The sequence below is a fragment of the Orcinus orca genome, chromosome 10, assembly GCF_937001465.1.
Source record: "Orcinus orca chromosome 10, mOrcOrc1.1, whole genome shotgun sequence".
Lineage (NCBI taxonomy): Eukaryota > Metazoa > Chordata > Mammalia > Artiodactyla > Delphinidae > Orcinus > Orcinus orca.
The window spans coordinates 100256688-100281399 of NC_064568.1; the positions used below are offsets into that span (position 1 = coordinate 100256688).

General features: G+C 38.7%; 1 protein-coding gene across 2 annotated transcripts in view; it reads left to right on the plus strand.

The window, feature by feature from the left end:
- BLOC1S5 (biogenesis of lysosomal organelles complex 1 subunit 5) overlaps positions 1–24712 on the plus strand; it is a 77533-nt gene that overhangs the window by 19109 nt on the left and 33712 nt on the right. The window contains exons 3-5 of one of the 2 annotated variants that reach the window (XM_004281085.3): positions 2378–2507; positions 8711–8769; positions 18871–20391. In XM_004281085.3, coding sequence (XP_004281133.2) covers positions 2378–2507; positions 8711–8769; positions 18871–19065 — 384 coding nt within the window. In that variant the 3' untranslated portion in view covers positions 19066–20391. Of the gene's footprint in view, positions 1–2377; positions 2508–8710; positions 8770–18870; positions 20392–24712 lie in introns of those variants that run through there. The other variant, XM_049715635.1, reaches the window with a different exon arrangement.

The following is a 24712-nucleotide window of genomic DNA, read 5'->3' on the forward strand; positions in this document are numbered from 1 at the left end:
GAATCCTTGTTTTTTAAAGGTAGATGTTGAAATATTGCTTTAAAAGAATCTAGGATTGTGGGTAAGGGGCTGTACGGAGTGTTACAGGGGGAACAAAGTCAGCCACGAGTTGAAGCTTGGTGATGAGTACATGAGGATTCATTCTTTCATTCTCTCTCAACTTTTGTATAAGTTTAAAGTTTTTTATTATGGAAAAATTCGAGTAAAAATCTGACCACAGCTGCTCATAAGAATGGTTCAAAACAAAACCCCCAGTAACTAACATTATTTCCTTACAATCAAGTTTACCACCCTTTCTGAAGTAAACTTTTCGTCTTGTATTATTTTAAGATTTACAGTAAAGTTACTAAGGTAGTACAGAGGTCTCCTATACGTCTCACCCCCCCTTGTTTTGTTTTGTTTGTTTGTTTGTTTGTTTAGGTTGCATTGGGTCTTTGTTGCTGCGTGTGGGCTTTCTCTAGTTGCGGTGAGCGGGGCCTACTCTTCATTGTGGTGTGAGGGCTTTTCATTGCAGTGGCTTCTCTTGCTGTTGAGTACGGGCTCTAGGTGCACGGGTTTCAGTAGTTGTGGCTCGCGGTCTCTAGAGCGCAGGCTCAGTAGTTGTGGCGCATGGGCTTAGTTGCTCCACGGCATGTGGGATCTTCCTGGACCAGGGCTCGAACGTGTCCCCTGCATTGGCAGGTGGATTCTTAACCACTGCGCCACCAGGGAAGTCCCCTCCCGTTGTTAATGTTTTACATTAATTACTATACTACATTGGTAAAAACTGAGAAAGTGACATTGATACATTACTGCTAATGAAGCACCAGACTTTATTTGGATTTCACCGGTTTCTCCATTGCAGTCCTCTTCCTGCTCCGGGATGTAATCCAGGGCACCACACTGCATTTAATTGTCATGTCTGTCTAGTCCTCTTTGGTCTGTGACAGTTTCTCAGTCTTTCCTTGTTTTTCTTGATCTTGACAGTCTTGAGTCCTGGGCAGTATCCTGTAGAATGTCCCCCAATCTGGGTTTGTCTGCTGTTCTTCCTAAGATTATACTGGGTTTCTGGGCTTTGGGAAAGAGTACCAGAGAGGTTAAAGTGCCTTTCTTGTCACATTACATTGGGAGGTGCGTGCTGTCACCATGACATCACTTATGAGGTCACCTTCATTGACTCCACTGTAAAGTTAATATTTTTCTCATTCCCTGCTCTATTCTTTGGAAGCAGGTCACTAAGTCTAGCCCACCCAAGTGGAAGGGTGGTTTAAGCTCAGCTTTCTGAAGGGGGGATGGGCTGGGGGTCCCCAAGACCACCCCCAGGTTCATTGGTTACTCACAGGACTCAGCATGTGGTTGTACTGGTGGCTGAACTCTATTATGGCAAAAGGATGCAGAGCAAAATCAGCAAAGGGAACAGGTGCATGGGGAGGCTCTATAGGAAGCCAGGCAGAAACTTCCAGGGGTGCCCCCAGCAGTGAGTTGTGACAACACGCATGAAATAGTGTCTCCCGGGGAAGCTCGTCTGAACCTGGGGGTCCATGGTTCTTATTGGGGACTGGACAAGTAGGCACACTGCCTAGCGCGTATCAAAATTCCAGACTCCCAGAAGGAAAGAGGTGTCTTACACCTCCATGGGAGCTGTTTTCTGGTCAAGTTCCCAGCCCCCAGCCGAAGGCCAACCTTGCAGGCAGGCCTTTGTAAGGAGGAGGTCTCAGGCACGCAGTGTTAACTCTTTTCTGTACAGGGAAGTTCCCACATACTATTACTTTTACAACACATTTTTAGTTGAGAAATCTGGAATCAGATGAAAAATACAGAGCATAATAATAGAAGCTTTATGATGGTAAGAACAACAAAATCAAATTTAAAACCAGATCATTTCTTTCTTTGCCACAGTTGAAATACATGGAGTCTAGGTCTTTTCCTGTTCTTTTAGTATTTCTCATGCCCATTTTTTTTTTTTTTTTTTTGCGGTATGCGGGCCTGTCGTGGCCTCTCCCGTTGCGGAGAACAGGCTCTGGACGCGCAGGCTCAGCAGCCATGGCTCACGGGCCCAGCTGCTCCATGGCATGTGGGATCCTCCCGGACCGGGGCACGAACCCGTGTCCCCTGCATCGGCAGGCGGACTCTCAACCACTGCGCCACCAGGGAAGCCCCCCTCATGCCCATTTTTAAACATAGGTATAAAAGTATTACATTGCAACTTGTGAAGCATTTCGTAATTTAAAAAAATGCCTCCAGGTTGTGACCTCATTTATTGCCAAATAATTAGAAGAAGGCTGGGTAAATTTCAGTAGTAGGTAATAAGATAACCAAAACCTGGGTGGAAATCCCAGAAAGTAATTACTAAGATTTAAGACACAATATGTACTAGCTGTTTACTTTCTTTTAATAGGAAAAACGTGGTCTTCGAGAAATGCGAGTTCTTGAAAACTTGAAGAATATGATCCATGAGACAAATGAACATACTCTTCCCGCGTGCAGGGAGACCATGCACGACAGCTTGAACCACGTTCTCCAGAGACGTAAGCCGGAGGTTTTCTCATATTGCTTTATTTCAGATGCATGCGCTGCCGAAATGGATGTCCTTGAGTATCTGCTGAGAGATGGAGAGAGAATTCTTAAGCGGGAGCCAGGAGAGGGAAGTCACAGATAAGGTGCTTATCCAGCCGTTAGTGTGTGTTGCCCTTGATGCTAAGAGCATTAATCTCCAAGGCAAGATGGGTGCACAAGATAATCCTTCTAGGATGTAAGACAATCGAAACATTTTTTACCTTAAAAAAAAAAACTTATTCATAAGAAAAAGTTTGATGCCCAGTAATTAGGATATGAAATGAAGCTTCTTTTTCAAACAGGATACTAGAGTTTTTAACTAAAAAAAAAAAAAAAAAAACTGTCAAAAACGTTTATGTTTTATCACTTTTTTCATTAAGCAAAATATTTTAACATGGAGAGATGTTTCCTTAAAAGGATATTTATTAAACATATTAAACTATAAAATAAAAGGAGTTTTATTAGTAACTGAGTTTAAAATTAGAGATGTATCAGAAACTCAGCGCTTCTCGGATCCATATTGACACTGTTCAGTTTGTCCAAGGACAAATGATGCTGGTAGATAACGATGGAGGGCAACATGAAACAATATCTTTCTGGGGAGAAAATAACAAAACTGGAGGGTAATGTAATGTCCTGTGAGGGAAGGTAGCAGGGGGGCTTGGTTAATGACTGAGTTATGTAAGTGTATGTGTGCAAGTCCAGGTTAGCCTGGGTCCTCTGATGCTCAGAGGAGCTTGGAGAGGACAGACCTCCCACAATCACATTTGGTTTCTTTGAGTAGAAGAGCAAAGAGTCTAGAATTGACTTCAGGCTTTGCATGGTAACTGCAAACACACCCTTGTTCGTTCAACCATCACTTCCTTAACCTTGACAAGCTTTCTAGTCATTACAGTAAAAGTAAAACTCAAATTATTATTGATAGAAATGCTTATGTTTACTTTCGAGATGTACTTATAACTTCCTTGTACACACTTTGAGTATATAAAAAATATTGGATAAAACTTAGTAAGAAAAAGAAAACTGTGAATGGTTGTTTTGACTTGTTTTGTTCTTGGGCCAAAGCTATTTCTGATGTGAGGCCTCATGCTAAAAGTATAGTCTTCACAATGAAATAGAAAAGTTTTACAGGTAACAGGGAATCCAGACTGTAAATGTATTCTGCTAAAAGAAAGAATTAAAGCACACAGAATGTGAAGTAATAATGAAAGTTTTAACCTCTGAGGACTACCTTATTGTTAGCATTAGAGACATGCGGTGGCTTTGGAGTTAATTTTGTTGCTAGAAGCAGGAATGGCTTCCTCGGTAGGCTCCAGCCTAAGTATTTCCTGGTAGCTATTATCATGAGCCTAACGGGGATAATGGAGATAATTATCTGATTTTAGAGCCAATGTAGTTTTAAAAATTGGCCTGGGCCCAGCTGTTGTTCCTGCAGGATTTCATGTTTAAAAACTTTACATTTTGAGCCATGGTGCTGGCTTGCTTATAAAAGTGAGTTTATCTAGGCAGTATACTCTGATCTAACTAATACTTTACAAGGTTAGTGACAGTTGAGTTTTGTTTTGTGCCTGTTAGTAGATCTGTCTCATTTACCTCTTCTCTGCATGTTTGAGGGCTGAGCTGGGAGTGTGTTGGCTGAGAATCTTAGAACTCGGTGGTGTGGATCTTAAGCTATTGGTTGATCGTTGTGCACAAAACTGAGCAACAGTGGAGCATTAAGGGGGGGACGTCTCGGCTTGTTTGGATGGAGACGGTTACAGAATCCTAGCTGAGTGTCTTAGCATTGGATGAGCAGAGGCTTCAGAACCAAAACTCACCTGTGGTTCCTTAAAAAACACAAAAAGTAAGTGAGAGCTCTAGGAGGGTACATAAGAGTAACCAGTAAAGTACGTTTTTCTCATCCTAGCGTCTATGTTCTACTTATTATTTATTTCATAGACTCGTAAACTTCACCATGTTTGTTGTCTCAAGATCTTGCTTAGCATTGAGGACCCAGCCTTTGATTTTAGAGGCTAAGAAGGACAGAAAGCCTTTAGGTTATTCCTCATTTAAATTAACTAAGTTTTAAGAGCAGTGACTTTATTTTTTATTATTTAAACAAAAGGATATATGCCTAAGTAATAAGAAAGTAGAAATAAAGAAGAAAATAAGAAAGAAAAAGCAAGAAATCACTTTAATTGCCTCAAGATAACCATTGCTTTTTAGCTTTGGTGAATATCATTCCCGACATCTTTTTTTTTTTTTTTTTTTTTTTTTTGCGGTACGCGGGCCTCTCACTGTTGTGGCCTCTCCCGTTGCGAAGCACAGGCTCCGGATGCATAGGCTCAGCGGCCATGGCTCACGGGCCCAGCCGCTCCGCGGCATGTGGGATCTTCCCGGACCGGGGCACGAACCCGCGTCCCCTGCATCGGCAGGGGGACTGTCAACCACTGCGCCACCAGGGAAGCCCTGGAAGGTGGATTCTTTACCTCTGGACCACCAGGGAAGTCCCAGTCCATTTTCTTTTTCTCATTTTTTGGGGGTTGGAGTGGTTATGGTGAGGTGAGGAGTCTCAGTTCTTTATAGACTCTGTGTTCCTATTCTTGGCCACCACTTTTTAAAAATATATTTATTTATTTATTTATTTTTGGCTGCGTTGGGTCATCGTTGCTGCGTGCAGGCTTTCTCTAGGTGCGGCGAGCGGGGGCTACTCTTCGTTGTGGTGCACGGGCTTCTCATTTCGGTGGCTTCTTGTGGAGCACGGGCTCTAGGTGCGCGGGGCTTCAGTAGTTGTGGCTCGCAGGCTCAGTAGTTGTGGCTCGCAGGCTCTAGAGCACAGGCTCAGTAGTTGTGGCACACAAGCTTAGTTGCTCCACAGCATGTGGGATCTTCCCAGATCAGGACTGGAACTCGTGTCCCCTGCATTGGCAGGTGGATTCTTAACCACTGCACCACCAGGGAAGTCCTTGGCCACCACTTTTCAAAGTTTAAATATAATTATATAATTCCTCATTGTTCAGTAAATGATGGATTTTTTTTTTTACCTTTTTAAAAAACTAAATTTATTTTATAAGGTACTTAGGGGGCTAAGTTTGTCTGATTTTGCTTCACTCTCCCTCTGTAGCTAGAAAACTTTAAGAACTCATTATGACTTAAAATACTAATTTTTAATAGCACTTGCCTAGTTAGATTTTTTACCTGTATTTTCCTCATTGACCATCTTAACTGTGTAAAGTAAATATTTATCACCCTCTTCCCAACACATTTATAGTTGAGGAAACTGAAAGTGTTTTAACATCCATGGTTCTCCCTAATAGTTGGAGGAACCGCCATGCAGACTTAGTGCTTCTGCTGCCAGAGCTCAAGCTCTTTGAACTTCAGAATGACGCTTCTGCGGAAGAGGTCATAAGGAGAGTCCGCCTTTTCTCCTGGATTCTCTCCTACAGCACAGGCTCCTCCTTCTCAGTCTGCTTTGTTAGTTTCCACTTCTCTCCTTGACTTTTGACATTGGGGTGCCCTACGGCTTGGTTCTGGGACATCTTTTCCGTCTGTACACACTATTTGTTCATTGAAATGAATGAATGAGAATTCAGCCAACATCTGCTCCTAATACCAAACCAGAGCTACTTTCTTAGGTGTGTATTTGCGGTTTACACATACACACTGTGACACAATGAATTTGTTTCTCTTTTATGTGAGGACACAGGGACACTGCTAGCTGTTGCATGTCACAATTACTGTGTGTGGTGCTAATCTCCTCAAGTAATCTTTTGGTTTAGAGAAAATAATTTGATGAATTCCTAACTCCTTAAAGTCAGTATAGCCTCCTGGGACACTGAGACAGCTGGGGAAGTGGCTTCCTACTGAGTCAGGAATGACCAATATGTGGTATAGAAGTGATAGGGTTAGATAAATGGCCCTTTTCCTCTTGGAGTCTCTACTTGTGAAGAAAGGGGAAGAAAGGGTAGTTAGGTAATTTTCTTAGATTTTAGAAGAGCAGATTTCATTAAATTCAGAAAGCAAACCTTTTTTATCATGTGGATAAAGAATGAAAAATTTCAGGGACTGAAATTTCTAAAAATGGATATTCTAAGTACAAAGATAATCCTGATAAGGAACTAAAGTGTGCCTTTGTCTGATGTGTTCTAATTAAATTTTTAAAGTATATAACAAATGACAAAATATAAATGTCATAGTCCTGTAACTCTTCTTTTAGATAAAGCCCAGAATGATCTGAAAATGATGAAGCACCCAAAGGCCACAAAATGGGTTTTTTAAGAGTTATGTTCAGAGCCAAGAAAAAAAAAATACAGGAAATGATAGAACCACCACTTGGGAGAGATGATGTAATATTAATATACCACAGAAAGAAGGCAGAGCTCATCAACTCCTATTTTGTTGTGTTTTCAACTTTTCTATTAGAACAAACAATGATTGGGGACCTTAATTTTTAGTACTAAAGTGTTATCTTTGATGTGACTAAAATGAATTGTTACTGATAAAAACATGACTTTTTAAAAGCTGAACCCTCCCCTTTGTCATACCCTCTCAGGGAGGGGCCTAACATTTTTCTGAAAGAGAAGTCACAGCCCCTGCCCTGTATGGAACTTTGAACTTGGGGCTGGGTTGAGTGGGGTAGAAAGGCATAATTGTGAAACAACTGGGTAAAATTGTTTAAGCAAATGCAAGATAAAGTGGTAGGATATACACATACCTAGTTAAAGAATTTCAAATAAGAGAAAATCCTTATAGGGAAAGGATTCAACTGGAGGGCTTTATGAAGGCACTAAACCTTGAACTGGGCTTTTGAAACATGGAAACATTTTAATTAGAGGAAAGGAATAAGGAAAGCACTTTCAGTAGGGAGAGGACAGTGCATAGAATAATAGCAACAGTCACATTTCTTGACTGCTTACCATGTGTGAAGAACTGCTCTGAGTGGCTTTTATTATTAATCTTTCAATTATTTTTAAGCATACTACGTACTGCATTATCTCATCCTTTTCTCATGTCCATTCTGAAGCCCTCTTATTAGTTGTTACATTCATTTTACAAATGAGGAACTAAGGTTCTGAGAGATTAGGAGCAGCAGCAGTAGCACCTGGCACATAGCAAACACTCAGTAAATACCTGACAGACGGCTGCATGAACGAGCGAGCACACAAGCCCAAGGGCAGTCACACGCGTAACTAAAGTTCAACTCAAGGTTTGACTGAGGAAGGCTGACTCGTAGCCCACACACCAACCAGCGAAGTAAGTGAAAACGTTTGTGTACAGAAATAAAATGGATCCGGTAAAGGAAGAGGCTTGAACAACTGATGGATTAAAACCAGTTTCATTGTTGAGATTATAAGAGAGGTAGAGCCCTGAAGGCAAGAGCCGAGTCTTAGGGTCAGGGGTCTGATTTTAAGTCCTGCTTTCTGTGCCTGTTAGTCATATTACCTCCTTGAGTGACGTGTCACTGCGTTTGTGCCTCAGTTTTTTACAGATGACAAAAATCTGTAAAATGGGATAGTGACACTCACTTAGTAGGAAAGTGGAATTAAGAGGAGTAATACATGGAAAGTACTTAGCACACTTCTTGGCACATAGTAATACTCAGCAAATAACTACAATAATTATTACTAGCAATTTTAAGTCATTACAAAAGGGAAATGACTTAAAAGAAAGCAGCCCAGAGAAACCTGAATCTGGCAGTGGCAGCCAGGATGAATTAGAAGAGGTGAGAAGAATAGTAGAAAGTCGTCGAAGCATTCTGGGTATCAAGTCCTGCCTGCAAGAGAGCAGGGGTACCAGTGAGGAAGGGGCAGGGGAAGTTAATGAATCAGAGAGACTCTGTAAAGTCTACATCCATCAGAATGGAATGATACATTTATCAGGTGTTTTATATCTTTTTAGAGAATTCTGAGGTCATTGATGACAACTTGTCATTGGAATTAGTACTGAATGCCCTTGGCTTGCAGCTCAAAGCTCACAAATGATAGTGGTTCTCATTATGACATCCTGAATACTTTTTTTTCCCCTTTTAGCCACCCTACCATGACCAAAATAATACCAGCTTTTTTTGCATAGTTTCTTGAGATCTAAAACAGTCCAAGTGTTGTTTTTTGTTTTTGTTTTTGTTTTTGTTTTAATCCAGGTAAGTTTCTCCTTGAACAAGGGCTGCTGATTGAAAACCCACTCTGTTTTATTTCAGTGCAAGCAGCTACGGACTCGGTCTGTAGGCTCCAACAGAGGGAACAGGAGCGAAACAAGGTAAAAGTGGACCATTTGGGTAATGGAGGCTGTAACTCCAGGGCTTTTATTATCATATTATTAGCAGTTGCTTTTGATTTTAAAAAATTCTCTGAATTTGTTTTCTCTTGTGCAGTGATTTTAAAAGATTAAAAAATGGCTAATTCATTGAAGGTGTGTTGAGGAGGTATGGTCACATAATTGCACGATCTGTATTTTTATAATTCAAATTGCAGACCTTTTTTTCTCCTTTTCAACTTTTCCCTGAAAGTGGTATTTGTCTCTTAGAGGAGAAAGAATAGGACTGTTACATGGAACAAAAAATACCACCAGGTTGGAAATATAAATCTTCAGGCCTGAGGCCTTGAGTATATCATGTATATTTCTTCTAGAAAAGGAGGCATTCATGCCTGTGGATGGGTTCTTTAATGAATAGTCATAAGAGTGTGTGAATCACTTGCTGGGTAGTGCTTTGCTTATTTGAATTATATCTTAACTAAATTCAGATGTGGAAAAACAGCACAAGAATTTAAGTTCCTGTAATAATTTGGTGTTTTAACTTACAGTTTTCATGAAATATTTTTATAACTTTATTGTTCTAAACTAGTGGGGATACACTTGTTAAGAAATGGTGAGTCACTCTGAAAATATGCCTTTTTGTGTGTTTATATCAGCAAGTGTTACTATCTCCATTTGTCCTTAATGTGTGGTTTATCCATAATAATGGTACCGATCTGGCACTGTAAAAAAGAAACACGGACCTTGCCCAAGTTTAAATTTCTCCACCCTTTGCTCAACTCTTAATGTTGATATAAATTTAAAAACTCAACAATCTGATGGATCAAGCCTTACTGAAAAGACAGTTAAGCCAGGTGGGAAGGCTGCCCGAGAGGAACAGGATCCCAGCGGGCCAGGTTGGGAAACAGGGCTGTTGCGAGACCACTGATAACATGGCAGGGCAGAGCCGTGGGCAGGGAAGTTGGTGTCGGGGTGCAGTGCTTGCACAGTGTCCGGAGAGCACGGTGGGGACAGCCGTGGGGGCTTCAGTGTGCCATGCCCAGCTGGACAGCAGATTTTTTTTTAGTCTCTACTTGGCTAGGTGCCACTGAGGGTGAAAGATTTTAATTTAAGTTTAAGGCAGCTCATACATGTAGGAGCTAAAAGTCTAGGAGTCCCAAACCACTAACGCGAATATAATGTAGGATAAAGTAAGGGCTGTGATAGTTACAAAGAACTTTGCACGATCTTGGCAAAAACTGTAATTTACTAGGAAGATAGTGACATCCGAGCCCAACCTTGATCAGTGAGTAGGAATTCGAGTGATAGAAGATGGGAAGAAAGATACTGTAGGATAAAGGATATAGTGGAAGCAAAGGCAAAAGATGGGAGAAGTCGGTGGTCTCACGGAGCTGGTAGGTAGACTGTCTAGATGGATGTTTCCAGAGAAGAATGTAGAGAATCAAGCATTCAACGTTAAGCAATTTGTTGTGGAAGCACCAGGAACATTCCTGTGTTTGAGAATCAGAAAGACTTTTTCTGATAGAACACTGGCTGTGCTGGCTGTTACTGGCTGTAACTTACGCAGTTCTCTTGGCTTTCAAAATAAAAATGAAAAAGGGGTGTTTTTTACGTGAATATGCACTCACATGATATTGGTCTTTATTTCTAAGACATTCTCAGGGCAGTTATGATTCTGATAAAATGGCAATCCCTGTCATTCTTAAGCAGAACTAACCTAACATTAAATTATAATTGGGATAGATGGTTCCTCTTGTCACTTTGAACTTTTTTCATGTTTGGTGTATTAACTGTATGTAAGTAGGAAAATTACCAGATTGGGTAAAAAATACCTGGTGTCTTCTATTTCTGGTACTTGCCTTTATTAGCTAACTGTGTGCCCTTGGACAAGTCCTTGAGCTTCAAAGCAAATACTTGTTCTACTTACCTGATAGATTGATGTTCTACTTACTTGATATATTGTGTTATATAATTTATGTGAAATAGCTTTACTTTCCAATTGTCAGGTGGCTTTTTTTCCCCTACCACCTCGATCGTTTGTTTAAGATGCAGGCAATCACTCTGGATAAGAGCCCTGCTGTGGTCTGTAGGGTTGGTGAAGCACTTGATTTTCTAAATTGAAAGATACTGTCCCTTGGTTTAAAAACAAATGGCCTTAAGAAATAATAAAGCCCTTGGTGTATTTTGGTCTTAAATATATTTTTTCCAGGTACTATCTCAGAGAATGTTATTGAACTTTTTTTTTAATGGAATACACATTAAAAATCAGTATTTTAGAATATATTGAAATGTAGTCTTTATTTCTTTTATTAGTGCATGTCTAGTTAGCGGAACATTGGAAATAGGGATCCTTAAGGTCTTTCTTTTTTTCTGAAGTGCCATATCTGATTTCGCCAAAACTTGGTGTGGCGGAGGCTTCAGACGACGTACATATGACAGACGACATACATATGACAGACGACATACATATGACAGAGAGGCAAAGCCAGTTTCTCATCTAGCAAATGTGCACAAAGCAAAATTGACCTCTAGCTGCCGTTTACAATCTACTGTTGGTTGTTGCCTCGGTTATTCTGTTGGCTACATTTTGTATATTTGAATGGCTCTCAGAACAAAGAAAGATGGGAGTAGTAATGGAATACAATAGACTATTGCCATTAATCATTCTTTTATGTCAAGACAATTTGTGGAATTCTGTGGGAAGTAAGTTATGATAAACGTCATTCATCCAAATCATACTTCCCACAATTGATATCTAAAAGTACATTCAGAAGGACAATAAATGCACATTCCCCAGTTATTTGACATATGTCTTAAAAACTGGTAACTAATACAAGCTGCATATTGGGCACTAGCAGTAAGAGTAGTGAAATGAAAATACAATTGGCTTATAAAATTCACTGACTTAAATAAGCTGTCAAAGGCAGATGATGAGCTGATTAATATCTGTCACTGGTTTAAACTTAGGTTCATGCACAGGCATCAACTATTGAAGTTCTCTTCATCCAGACTAGAGATAATAATAAAGTAAACATAAATCCTTTGATTCATCTTGTCCACAAATATTTATTAAATTTAGTTTTCCCTCTGTATGATTTTTTTTTATGAGAGCAGTGAGATAGCATGGTTTATACATTTTTTCTTGATAGAGTTTGAAAGTGTAGGGTAATGGATCAGTACAGTCGGCCCTCTGCATCCGCTGGTTCTGCATCCGTGGATTCAACCAAAATATTTAAAATGTATATTTTTTAAATTCCAGGAAGTTCCAAAAAGGAAAACTTGAATTTGCCACATGCTGGCAGCTGTTTCCAAAGCAGTTACACTGTATTTATATAGCATTTATATGTATTAGGTATTATAAGTAATCTAGAGATGATTTAAAGTATATGGGAGGATTTACAGGTTATATGCAAATACTACACCATTTTATAAGGGACTTGAGCATCCGTGGATTTTGACATCCATAGTGGGGGGCGGGGCACAGTCCTGGAACCAAAACCCCATGGGTACCACGGGATGACTGTACATAATACTCCAAATATTTTAAATAATTACTGGCAGTTGTTATTCTGGTACTTCTTATTGATGTAAATACTTTTTCATTTATCCTTGTAAGGCATATGTAAAATTAAAGGCACATGTATTGCTGACATGTTCCAAAGAACCTTTTAGACTTTAGTTGCTTTATTCAGAGTTTTCCCTTAGACCAGGGTTTTTCAACCTCTGCGTGTTGGCGTTTTGGAGCAGATAAATCTTCGTTGTGGAGTCTTTCCTGCATGTTGTAGGATGTTTAGCAGCATCCTTGGCCCCTACCCACTAGATGCCAGTATCACCACCCCCAACCTGTGTTGTGATAACCAAAAACCTGGGGGACAGGAGCCTCAAAATCACCCCCCACTGAGAATTACCGACTTGGACTAATGCGTGCAAAAATGTGTTTTTATTATGTATCCATGAGTTGATTTATAGACCTGGTCCTAGACACAGTTTGCCTTCAGGATTGACTTTTCTTCAAATGTATCTCCAATGGGACATAAGTAAGCTGGGTTATTACTACTGTTTCTTTCTGTTGTAGAAAGAGACAAAAACCATTACAGCTAATTATTTTTGGTACACAGCTATAGCTCATTAATAAACTTTCTCTTTATTTGCTTTTAAAGTTGGCATTTTCTTTTTTATCTTGGGAAAACAAATGTATCCACTCCTTTGAGTATGCAATTGATTTCATTTAGGAAGAACCCTCTGAAACTTGATTTGAATTATTTTTATTGTGATAAAATACACAGATATGTCATTTGGGGAAGTATTAAACATAGTAAGTCTGGAAGAGATTCATAAAAGTCACATTTCACAATGAATTCTAGAAACTGTAATACTATCTTTATTTCTTTGGAAACCATTTTAGTGACTCCCAGTGTCCACAGTGTAAAAATTTTAACTACAGAGTGAAACATACAAATTTAAGTAAAAAAAAAAGTAATGTAGAATGATAGATTTGAACTAATTCAGGTTTTATTTCTGCAGTTGCTGTGCTGGATCATTTTTTATTTTTTTTAGTTTTATTTTTTGACTGTGTCGTGTCTTCATTGCTGCGTGTGGGCTTTCTCTAGTTGTGGTGAGCGGGGGCTACTCTTCATTGCAGTGCATGGGCTTCTCATTGTGGTCGCTCCTCTTGTTGTGGAGCCAAGCTCTAGGCGCGCTGGCTTCAGTAGTTGCGGCGCATGGGCTCAGTAGTTGTGGCTCGCGGGCTTAGTTGCTCCTTGGCATGTGGGATCTTCCCAGACCAGGGATTGAACCAGTGTCGTCTGCATTGGCAGGCGGACTCTTAATCACTGTGCCACTGGGGAAGTGCTGGATCATTTTTTAAATGCAAGGACATTTAGTAATTCAGGGATTAGAGGGGCTGAGCATCTAAAGAAAGCTGACATGATTCTGAACTGTTAGGAATTTACTTTTGGAAATGAACGTGTGTAGCTGACTCACTTTGTTCAGGACTCGCTCTGTAACTGGAAGTCCTTTAAATTAACTTCAAGGTTTATTAAAGGATAAACAATGAAAATGTGTTAATTTGAAACTTATGTATTACTAAACTTCAACAGTAACCTCAATAATCGTTTAGAACTCAGACCAAAGAAGGATTTGGGGGTTAAGAGTATTTTATCACTGACATTACTCAGTATATTGCCAGCACCTGGTGGTAATAAAAACCAGTCTTTCAGTTGTGTGTGTCATCGGTTTAAATTCTGTTCAGACAGTGCACCCCCTTGTTGCTTGCACCCAGGGCAGAGCTCTCCCACCCTCGTGCTGTTGGTATGCCATTAGTACATATTGTATCGTTATTGAAAAAAGAAAGCTGCAGACCATCATGTGTCGTATGACTACATTTTGTTGTAATTAAGTAAATAGGTTTGTATGAACAAAGGAAAAAGCGTAAGTGTACCCATCAAACTAGTAATAATACTAGGAAAAAGGAAACAAGGGACAGGATTTGTATGTGTATGTTGGGGGGGGAACTGTCCCTTTATATTCTTGTATTTGAATTTGTTTCTAAGATCTGTGATACTTCTTTAATAAAAATTAAGGGAAAATGCTAATATGAGGAATTACTGAGCCTTAAGTGTTTATACTTTCTATTTTGATAGATTTTTGCAAATTGCTCACCAGAGACCCTAATTACTGCCACCACCATGAATATCAAGTTTTAAACATATAATTTAGTATGTACTCTTTTGGTAGCTGCTAGAAATTTAACTGCTAACCGTAATTACCTATTACAGGTAATTTTAAGCTTTAAATGGTAAGTAGTTCCATTATTATGTTGTGTTCCTTCTGTTAGTCTTGTGTGAATCTGTTGCACATAACGATAGTTAGATATGATCGTTATTTTTCAAACGCATTTCAACTGTAGAGGAATCCTTTCAGACTAAATCTGACGTAGAGCCCCCTATATTGAACGTGAAAGCCGAATTACTGTGCACAGGCGATGACGGTCTGCGGTTAGCTCACTGTTTATAAAAGACTGTTCCTTATTTCTGAGAGTTCTTTTTAGTTGTAAACAGACTCATTGGCATGTTAGGCTAAATCTTTGGCGTTTATAACTTGCTCTGCGTGAACTGGAGGCGCGCTGCCCTTAGGACGGGCTTGGTTCTCGAGGAGGTGGCGCCTTTGCTGCTTCAGATCAAGGAGCAGTTCAGCTCCTTGTTGTTCTGTTCTGGTGAGGTTACCGCTGCCCAGACTGTATTTCCTGACATTTTGAATAGATATGCTCTGAGGTAACCTTCACTCCTGTTGGCTTAAATAGTTTTTAACTTGCTCCTGGGTGATGATATGTGAGATATAGCTAACTCGGGATTTTTCTGCTGTTATATACAATGAAACCTCACGTGTCTAGAAGTCTTAGAACACAAATCATTCCATATAGCCAGGTCAACCACAAAGCTGAGATTTTTATCATCTTGAAGCATAGTACTTTTATCACTTTAACTATTTTGGATGGAAATCTTTAAAAATATATTCCACACTTTTCTGGTTTTTATAAAAAGTTTATTAAATGTTACAGGTTAATTTTCTTTATGAATTAGGAATTACTGAGAATGTAAAATTTTATGCTGTGGTGAAAATGGTGATGTCCTCAGGGAATTAGAGAGAAAAACGTGTTTCTCTATTTCAGATGCCCTCAGATACTGTCTGTTTCTAAGTTTCTGTATCTGTCTTCTTTTTTGTAAGGCTGATGCCTATCATTTCTTTCTATCTCATTTATCAGCATTTTCTTTAATTTGACTTTTAATATGGTATAGCTTTGGAAAACAGTTAACTAACCTGGTTAGAATTGTGTGTAAGGTAGGGCAAATAAATTCAGAATCAGAAGAGTTTTTCATGAATACTGCAGTATTTTTAAATGGACTTTGTGTTATGTTATTTTGGGCTGGTGTGTGTGTGTGTGTGTGCGCGTGCGCGTGCACGTGTGTGCGTTTTTTTTTTTTTTTTGACCGCTTAAAGTTCTTACCATAAAGTTTTCAACTAAGTTTCAGGTAGATGTTATTTTCTGGTAGCTGACTTTTGTTTATAGGTAAAGATTACAGTGTTGTCAGTACAGGAATATACAAGCTACCCCTCCCTTTTTTCCCTTACTAATTGTGGAGAATGCAAGATTTCAAAGCAGTTATTGTTATTAAAGGTGGGAGACTGAGAAAGGATAGATAAAGTAGAGTGGCTTCCAGACCTCTTTTAAAAAATTTTCTTGAGGTATAGTTGATTTACAATGTTGTGTTTAATTTCTGCCTAAGCAAAGTGATTCAGTTATACATATACATATATATATATTCTTTTTCCTATTCTTTTCCACTGTGGTTTCACAGCATATTGAATATAGTTCCCTGTGCTACACAGGACCTTGGTGTTTATCCAACATACACACACACACACACACACACGCGCGCGCGCGCGCGTTTGCATCTGCTAATCCCACACTCCCAATCATTCCTTCCCCTAACCCCCTTCCCCCTTGGCAACCACAAGTCTGCAAAACTCCTTGATATGAAAGCAAGACTAGATTTTCAACTCGGTTAGGGAATTGTCAGTCTTCACCTTCTTTTCACCTGGACTAGGAGGCCAAGCAGTGATATGTGTCATATGAAAAAGCTACTTGGATGTATATGTCTTTGGTAATAGTATTCTGAAGCTACAAAATAGAGAAACTGGTCTTTGGCAATGTCTTAATTAAAGTCTTGTCTTACAGCCAAATGGTAAATGGTGGAATCACGGGAAGATTGAGTTGAGTATGGGATTGGGAGGCGAGAACTATTACTTTTATTCGAGTTGCCTTGTATTGTTTGAATTATAAAAATCTGTTGCTAAAATCAGATTATTAAAATTAAAGATTTAAAACCCTAAATTGAAGAGGATTAAAAGTGGTTTGATCTGCCTTCTAATGCATTGCTCATATCTGTATAATAATGCTTACCTTCTATTAAGCACTGTAGACACTGAGCTAGGAACTTGACATGATACAGATTTATTTATGAATGTAAATATTCTTTTCCTCATTTTAAAATTAAAATTTAACGTGGCCAGAGTCATGCAACTGGTAACAGGTGAACCAGAATTTGAAGCCAGGTTTATCCACTTCCCAAATCTTCATTTTTCTCTGTTGAGCTGTATGGCAACATGCTGCCTGGTGGGAAGTCGAACCTGGGCTGTTGCCTCATGGCACAGATCACAGGGTCAGCCAAGCTAATGACAGTGCTTCAATTAAAAAGAGAAGACTAATCTGTTAAACAACTTCTGAGCATGCAGGGTTAGTATCCTCTGTACTTATTAGAAATTAATTTTCAGCCAAAGCAAGGCATCATTTTGATGAAATTTATTTGCATTTTTCTTCTCTATGACTTTTCTCTTAAAATAAATAGTTTTGTAAAAGTTCCATGAAAAGAATTTAATGAACTCTTCATGTTTTATTCATCTTTTGAAGAATTACCGTCCATGAGGCCGAAAGGTTAAGAAGAAATGTTTTGAATTTTGTTTAACCTGTTTCCCAAACTTACTGGATCAGCAAACCCCATCCTAACCCTCTCTCCCCACCACTGTACTGCCTGCTCAGATCACATGGGTCTGCGGGACATATCTTAGGGGAATGTTTCACTATAACTGAAACTTCAGATTCACTTCTAACCTCTCGCCTTGGTGCTGAGGAACTTTAGATCAGATTGGCAGAAAAAACTCTTGCAGTAGTTTTTTTTTTTTTTTTTTTTGTCTTGCAGAAGACCTTTAGCCATCTATGTAAAACTTCCTTGGAAAGATCTGATTTGCACTTCGTGATAGAAAAGCCATAGGTTTGGGTGTCAGCAAGTCCTAAGTTTGAGTCTACAATGTAGTAGCTCAGTGACCATGGAGAAGTAACCTTAGTGTTCTTAAGCCTTAATTCTTCATCTGTAAAATGAGAATCCTGTAACCTCAGAAGTAGATAAGATATACAAAACAACTAGCAGAAATACACCTTTCCTAGATACTTAGAGCACCATGGCTTCTCCACCTTGCTTCTTCTCATCATGGCCCAGATGAGAGAGAAGATAATGGGCGGCATTATGGGTGGCGGGAAAACACGGCTTCCATCTTTTTCCTGATAGCTCTCTCAGCATCTGAGTTACCAGTATTCTGAGTAACCAGGTGTCCTCCTGCTTTCATTAGAGCTCTGGGATTAGTAAGCCTTTTGGTGCTTTGTAGGTTTTGATGGTTTGCACCTGTCACAGTGCTTGTTTTTTAAACAGGACTTAGTCTGTGGCAAAACTTCTAGACACATACGTAGAATACTGAGGCAGAGATAGAAAGTTTTTTTTATACTGTCTTTTTGTATTTAGCTCTTTGTGAGTTGACCAAAAGTTTCGTTCAGGTTTTTCTGTAAGATGTTACGGGAAAATCCGAACGAACTTTTTGGCCAACCCAATACCTATTCAAAGATAATAAATTATATTAAATTTATGCCTTTTAATTTATATATTGTTTCATCTTTATTGTTGTGTTACTCAAAAGAAAAAATTTGTCCTCATATAGAAATACTAAGGGACATCTCAAGATGAACTTAGATATTTGACACAGATGCTTTTGCCTTTTATTTGCTTTAAGTTTTGGAACTGAACCAAGAGAGAGTTCTTGAGTTGTCTTCCAGTGATTAATAATCTGTGATTCTTTTAATGTGGCCAAAAATATTTATGTGAGACATGCATTTTAATTTCTTAAAATAACAATTCTTTTGGCATGTATTCTTTAAACTTAATTTTTAAATTATATGTGATTAAATGGAATTTGTGGAGAAATAGAGGTATGAAAATTTACCTGGATTACGTTTGATTCTGTCATTTAAAATACTAGACATTTTTGAAATTTCAGAAATGTGCATGCCCATGTTCGGGCATAGTAAGAGAAGCCTTAGATGTTTCTAATATGTCATGTTCTTGTTGGACATTAAAACTATAAAGCAGTTCTGTCACTGTGACTTATAAGCCGATTGTTACACTGTAGTGAGCAAATATCAAAATATTTGTCTCTCTGCATAGAAAACTAATTGTCTGCAAAACGTCCCATGACTTTCAAATTTTCTTTTCTCAGATGCGTAATGACCATTTAATAGCTAGTGAGAAACAGCATATAATGCAGTGGGAGGATTTCATGAAAGAACAACACAGCAAACAGGCTGAAGTGGACGAAGAGCACAGAACAGCCATGGAGAGGCTGAAAGAACAATACGCCGAGATGGAGAGGGGCCTGGCAAAATACCCAGCCTTTGGAGAACTTGAGCCATAACAGTGACAGACTGATGAGAAAATACTGCCTCCCCTCAGAAACCGCTCAGCCTCTGCCTCAAGTTGAGCAGTGTATTCAGTGTCACTCTTCTGCAGAAAAAAGAAACTGCTACCGGAGTCTTAGCTGTTTCCTAGAAGAAGAATGCCACATCTTCCCAGTTTTAATTTCCTGTATCTGCCTGTATCTCTAAATGGGGAGAAGTAGGAGGAAAATGGTATAAACACGCTCTTTGTTAATGAGGATTGGTCTTAGTTTCCATTGATTATCTCGGAGAACTGTAAATACAGACTTCTTAGAAAAGTAATTTAATTCATTCTTATGCAGGGTTAATGTTACTTTATTATTGTGGCTCAGAAGGCCGATATGGTGGCTGCCTGTCAGAGCCTCCCTGGCTCTTGGAAGAGTGTGTACAGTGTTATTCCATGAGTAATGTACTGAGAAACAACTGTCCTGGGAGCAGAGACCACATTGAAGAGAGTCAAAACTTTGTCTCTGCTCTTCAAAGAGAGCCACGTTGGTCTCTGAATTGGCCTGTTAGGAGAAGTTGCAGATTTTGCATGGCAGCGTAGTGCCGTGTTTCACTGGATGACAAGACATGCTTGTTAAGTTTGTGGCCTTCCAGCACTTCATATTTTCAGCTTTTAAAATGTGCTCACAAGGAAAAGCTTACCAAAAATAGAGTTGACTTTTAACCTTTCCAAGAACCATAATCTTGCCCATAGATTTACCTCTTTTTTACGTGTGTTTTGCTGTGGGTAAGCTTTGTAAGATAAATAATGTCTATACATGTTTCAGCTGTTTAATGAGTAATCAGCAAAATCTGCCAAGGCGTCCCTCTGGAACCATATAAAGATTCTGGCTCTGAGTACACCAGAAGTATTTGCCCACATGGCAAATGATCCATGTTAAATGTAAATCCTTTTTAGTGTTTAATGTCTGTTCTCATCAGCAGGTGTATTAAGATGAAACATGTACCAGTTCTGTCATCACTGTGATCTTTAAAAATCTGCATTTACCAATCTAATTGAGGAACTAAGTTGATTTTTTATTTGCCATAAACCAAGCAGAATTAAATGCAATAATTTCAAGAGATTTATGGCAAATGAATTTGAGGTATGGATAAATCTTTCAGGTCTTTTTTTTTTTTATTGCTCTTCAGTAAAGAAAGGCACAAGAAAGAAAATACTCAACTCTTGTGTTATCTCAGTGTTGCTACTGCAGAAAAGTGACAATGCTTGCTTGTGTAAATTTATGGCTTGCTGTCAAAGCTTCATTCTTGGCTGCATGTTGAAAATGTGATTAAAGTTAATAGAGGAGATGAAATAAGTATTTGAGATTTCTTTCAGTAACACTGAACTTCTGCCAACTCCCTCTGTCCGCTACTGTAGGCTTGACAGGTTCATCCATCATCCTCCGGTACCTGGACGAAAAAGAGCACTTGCTGACATTCAGGCATGTTGGAATTTTCTTAATTCTCTTTCAGTGGATGGAAAAAGAAAACATACTTCCCAAAATATCCCACACATGAAAAGGGAGGGGAACCTTAAATGAAAATTCCTTTTGTACCATAGGCAGTTTTGGGAGAGCCATTAATTGCCAGTGCACCATTGAACAGATGCTGGAACCAGGAGATCAGGACTTTGTGTGAGCAGGAATGGTTCCTCAACTTGTGCAAAGATTTCTGACAGTGTTTGTTCATCTCATATGAATAATAAATACTTTACCATATGAGTTTGTATATACTACAGGAGGATCTAAGAGACTTCTTAAACCAAAATGATTTAATGGACTTTTTGAGCTTTAAACATTGATACTAAATTCTTTCTTTGTGACTTTCTTAGCTGTTCAGTATAGCTTCTAAAAGAGAGGGTTGCTTTTCTTTCCCTTTACTATTTTTAGTAGTGAACACTTTCACTTATATTTCCCAGTTTTTAAATCACTTTTGATATGTGTTTTATTTATATATAAAAAGTAGCTTTAGTCGTTACATAACATACAGCGTTTCTACTGCTGTGCTGTCAAGCAGAGAGAATATGGATTCTGTGTGCCTCACAGGGTTAGTTTCTAATGATCCAACGAAATAATGTTTGTCAACTTAAAGTGCTATAGAAATATTTGTTTTTAAATTCTAAGTATTTTTTATTTTTCATCATGATTTCTTTTTTGACTTATATATGTGGATTTTTTTTTCCATTTCCTAACATGTAGTTTTTTGCTTTTTTTTTTTTATTTGCGGTACGCGGGCGTCTCACCGCCGCAGCCTCTCCCGTCGCGGAGCGCAGGCTCCGGACTCGCAGGCCCAGCAGCCAAGGCCCACGGGCCCAGCCGCTCCGCAGCACGCAGGACCCTCCCGGACCAGGGCACGAACCTGTGTCCCCTGCATCAGCAGGCGGACTCCCAACCACTGCGCCACCAGGGAAGCCCTAACATGTAGATTTTTAAGTTCTGTTCTTATTATTGATTTCTGCTTTTATTGGATTGTGGTCCAAGGATAGATTCATATAAGACTTGAGATGTTAAAATTTGTTGAGATTTGCCATCTTACCTAAAATATGCTAAGTTTTTGTAAATGTTGTGTTAGTGCTTAAAAGTATGCATATTTTCCAACTGTTGGGTATTCATTAGACCAAACTTGTTAATTGTGTTGGTTAAATTATCTGTTTTACTGTTCTTTTTTTCTTCTACTTGATCTTCCAGATTCTGATATGTGTTAAAATTTCCTACTCTAGTGGATTTTCTGATTTCTCCCTGTAATTCTTTCAGTTTTTATTTCATATATTTTGAAGCTTTGTTATTAGGTACATACAAGTTTAGAATTATCTTCCAAGTTTAGAATTGAATCTTATATTTGTAGTCACAGCCTCTATTTCTAGTAATGTTTTTGTATCAGTTTATATTGCTTTAAAATCTGTTTCTAAAAGAGAGATTTATACAGGCCACACCAGCTGGTTCATAATTTGTAGGGTATATATTTCTTTATTCTTCTGTTGGACCTTTATATCATGTTTTCATGTGCCCCTTAAAAACTGTAACTGGATTTTTTTTTCTTTCTATCTAATTATCTTTTAACTGGAGACTTTAATCCATTTTACATTTGTTGAAATTACTAATATATTAGGATTTATTTATACAGTAAGTCCACTACATATGAACCTTCAAGTTGCGAATTTTCAAAGATGCGAACGTGCATTCGCCTGTCCAATCACATAAGCTAGTTCACATGTCTTTCATACATTGAACACCTTGCTGTGCAACACGAGGAGCTTACTAATAAAGACCTGACAGAATTGGAGGCCCAGAGAAAGGACGAAGAGAGACAAGAGGAAGAAGAAGAACAGAAGAGATTCACAACACAGGAAATGACAAGGGGATTGTCTTTATTTGAGGAGGCACTGTTAGTTTTTGAGCACAGGACCCGAATGCAGAACGGTACACAAGGGTTGCAGCAGCCATTCAGAATGCGATCCAGTGCTACCGTGTCATCTGTGACAGCAAAAAAAAAGAGAGCTCCTACCTGGACATCACTGGATCGTTTTTACAGGAGGGTAGGTAGAATTGAATCCAGCAAGGAACCAGAACCTGTGCCATCAGTGTCAGGCATGAGTGAAATTGCAGCTTGCCCTCCGTCTCCTATTGCTGACGATCCTTCAGCTCTACCATCTCCCACCTCCTCTCCCTCCTCCAGTCAGTAACTCTTCTTGCCTGTTCACTCGATGCCAGCCCCGGTATCCCAGCTGTTGTACTGTACTACTGTACTTTTCAAGGTACTGTACTGTGAGATTAAAAATGTTTTCTTTATTTTTTGTGTTTGTTTTTTATGTATTATTTGTGTGAAAAGTATTGTAAACCTATTACAGTACAGTACCGTGTAGCTGATTGTGTTAATTGGGTACCTAGGCTAACTTTGTCAGACTTACAAACAAATTGGACTTAAAAATGCGCTCTCAGAATGGAACTTGTTCACATGTAGGGGATTTGCTGTACCATCTTACTGTGCTTTTTGTCCCACCATTTTGTTTCCTCACTGCCTTTGGGTTTTTTTTTCTTTTCTTTTTCCACACTGAGTTTTGGTTTTGTTTTGTTTTGTTTTACAATTTTCCTCTACTAGTTTGAAAGGTAAAACTCAATTTTTATCTTTTTAGTGCTTACCATGAAATTTAGTTTGCATAGTTAACAGAATCTAAAGTTTATGTCTTTACTCTTATTTGAATATTAGACTTCTGAACAAAGTGATTGCTTCCCCTTAACTAATAAGTGTCTAGAATTTTAGTTTTATCTCAGTTTAACTCCAAAAACAGTTATTTTTTACAGTCAGTATTTGCTTATTATCCTTGAAAGTTATCTGGGTATACAGTTCTAGATAGACAGTTATTTTCTCTCAGTATTTAAAGATATTGTTCCACTGTCATCTTGCTTCCAGTGTTGCTACTGAAATGACACTTGTCAGTCTGATCAGTATTCCTTTGTAGATAATCTGTCTTCTCCTTCAGGTTATGTTTAAGTTCTTTATCTTTCGCATTCTACAATCAAATGTCATTATACTACAGCATGTCTACTGTGGATTTCTTTTCATTGATCTATTCAGATTCACTGAGCTTCTTGAATCTGAGAATTAGTGACTTTCATGAATTATGAGAAATTCTCAACTTTTACCTCTTTGAATATTGTACCTTTACATTCTTTGGATTCTCTCCTTTAGGAGATCAAGTTAGACTTAAGTGTTCCCATCTCACTCTGTTCTCCATATTGCTTTATCTCCATTTCGTATTTTCTATCTCATTGTCTCTATGTGTTGAATTCTGGATGATTTGTTTAAATCTGTTTTCTCACTGTCTTTAACCTATTTAACCTATCAAGTTTTTAATTATGGGTATATTTTTTTCATTTCCAAAAGTGTTGTTTGGTTCTTCTTCAAACTTCCTTGGTCATTTGGGGTAGTTCCATTATTCCCTCTTTTTCTTTTCTTTGAACATATTAAATGTACTTATTTTGCATTCTGCATATGATGATTTCTGTATTTTTCTCCTTTTTTGTGAATCTGAATCTATAGTTTGTTGTTTTGTCTGAAACAAGTTTATGGTGACTTGTTTTCTGATGTGATCAGTGAATTTTCATTGTGAGTTTACATTCCTCTGAACTTTCTTTTTGGGAATTTTTGGTATGTTTTGTGTTTTTTGGTTTTTGGGTTTTTTTCCTAGGACCTCCATTTTGTTTCTTATGGCCCTCTAACCCTGGACCACTTCGAAGTCAGTTTTCACCTTGAGTTTCCCTCCACTCCCACCCTGTCACTCAGTGTGTGTGTACTCACAGACACTTACTCACAGGCAGTGTGAATTTCTTCCTCAAATGTATGCCAGTGTCAGGCTGTGATAAGACATTCTTAGAGATTTTTTTCATCCTTCACAGCTCTACTTGGAATAAAGAAGAGAAACTTTAGGTGTTTTCCTAGTTCCCTCACTGAGAGTGGTGCCCTTTGGGGATTCACCAATTGTACTGCAGTCCAGCTCAGTCCCTGTTGTGAGCTGAATTGTGTCCCCCAAAATTCATACGTTAAAGTCCTAACCAGTGCGACTGTATTTGGAGACAAGGCCTATGAGGAGGTAATTAAGGTTGAGTGGAGTCAGAAGGGTGGGACCCTGATCTGATA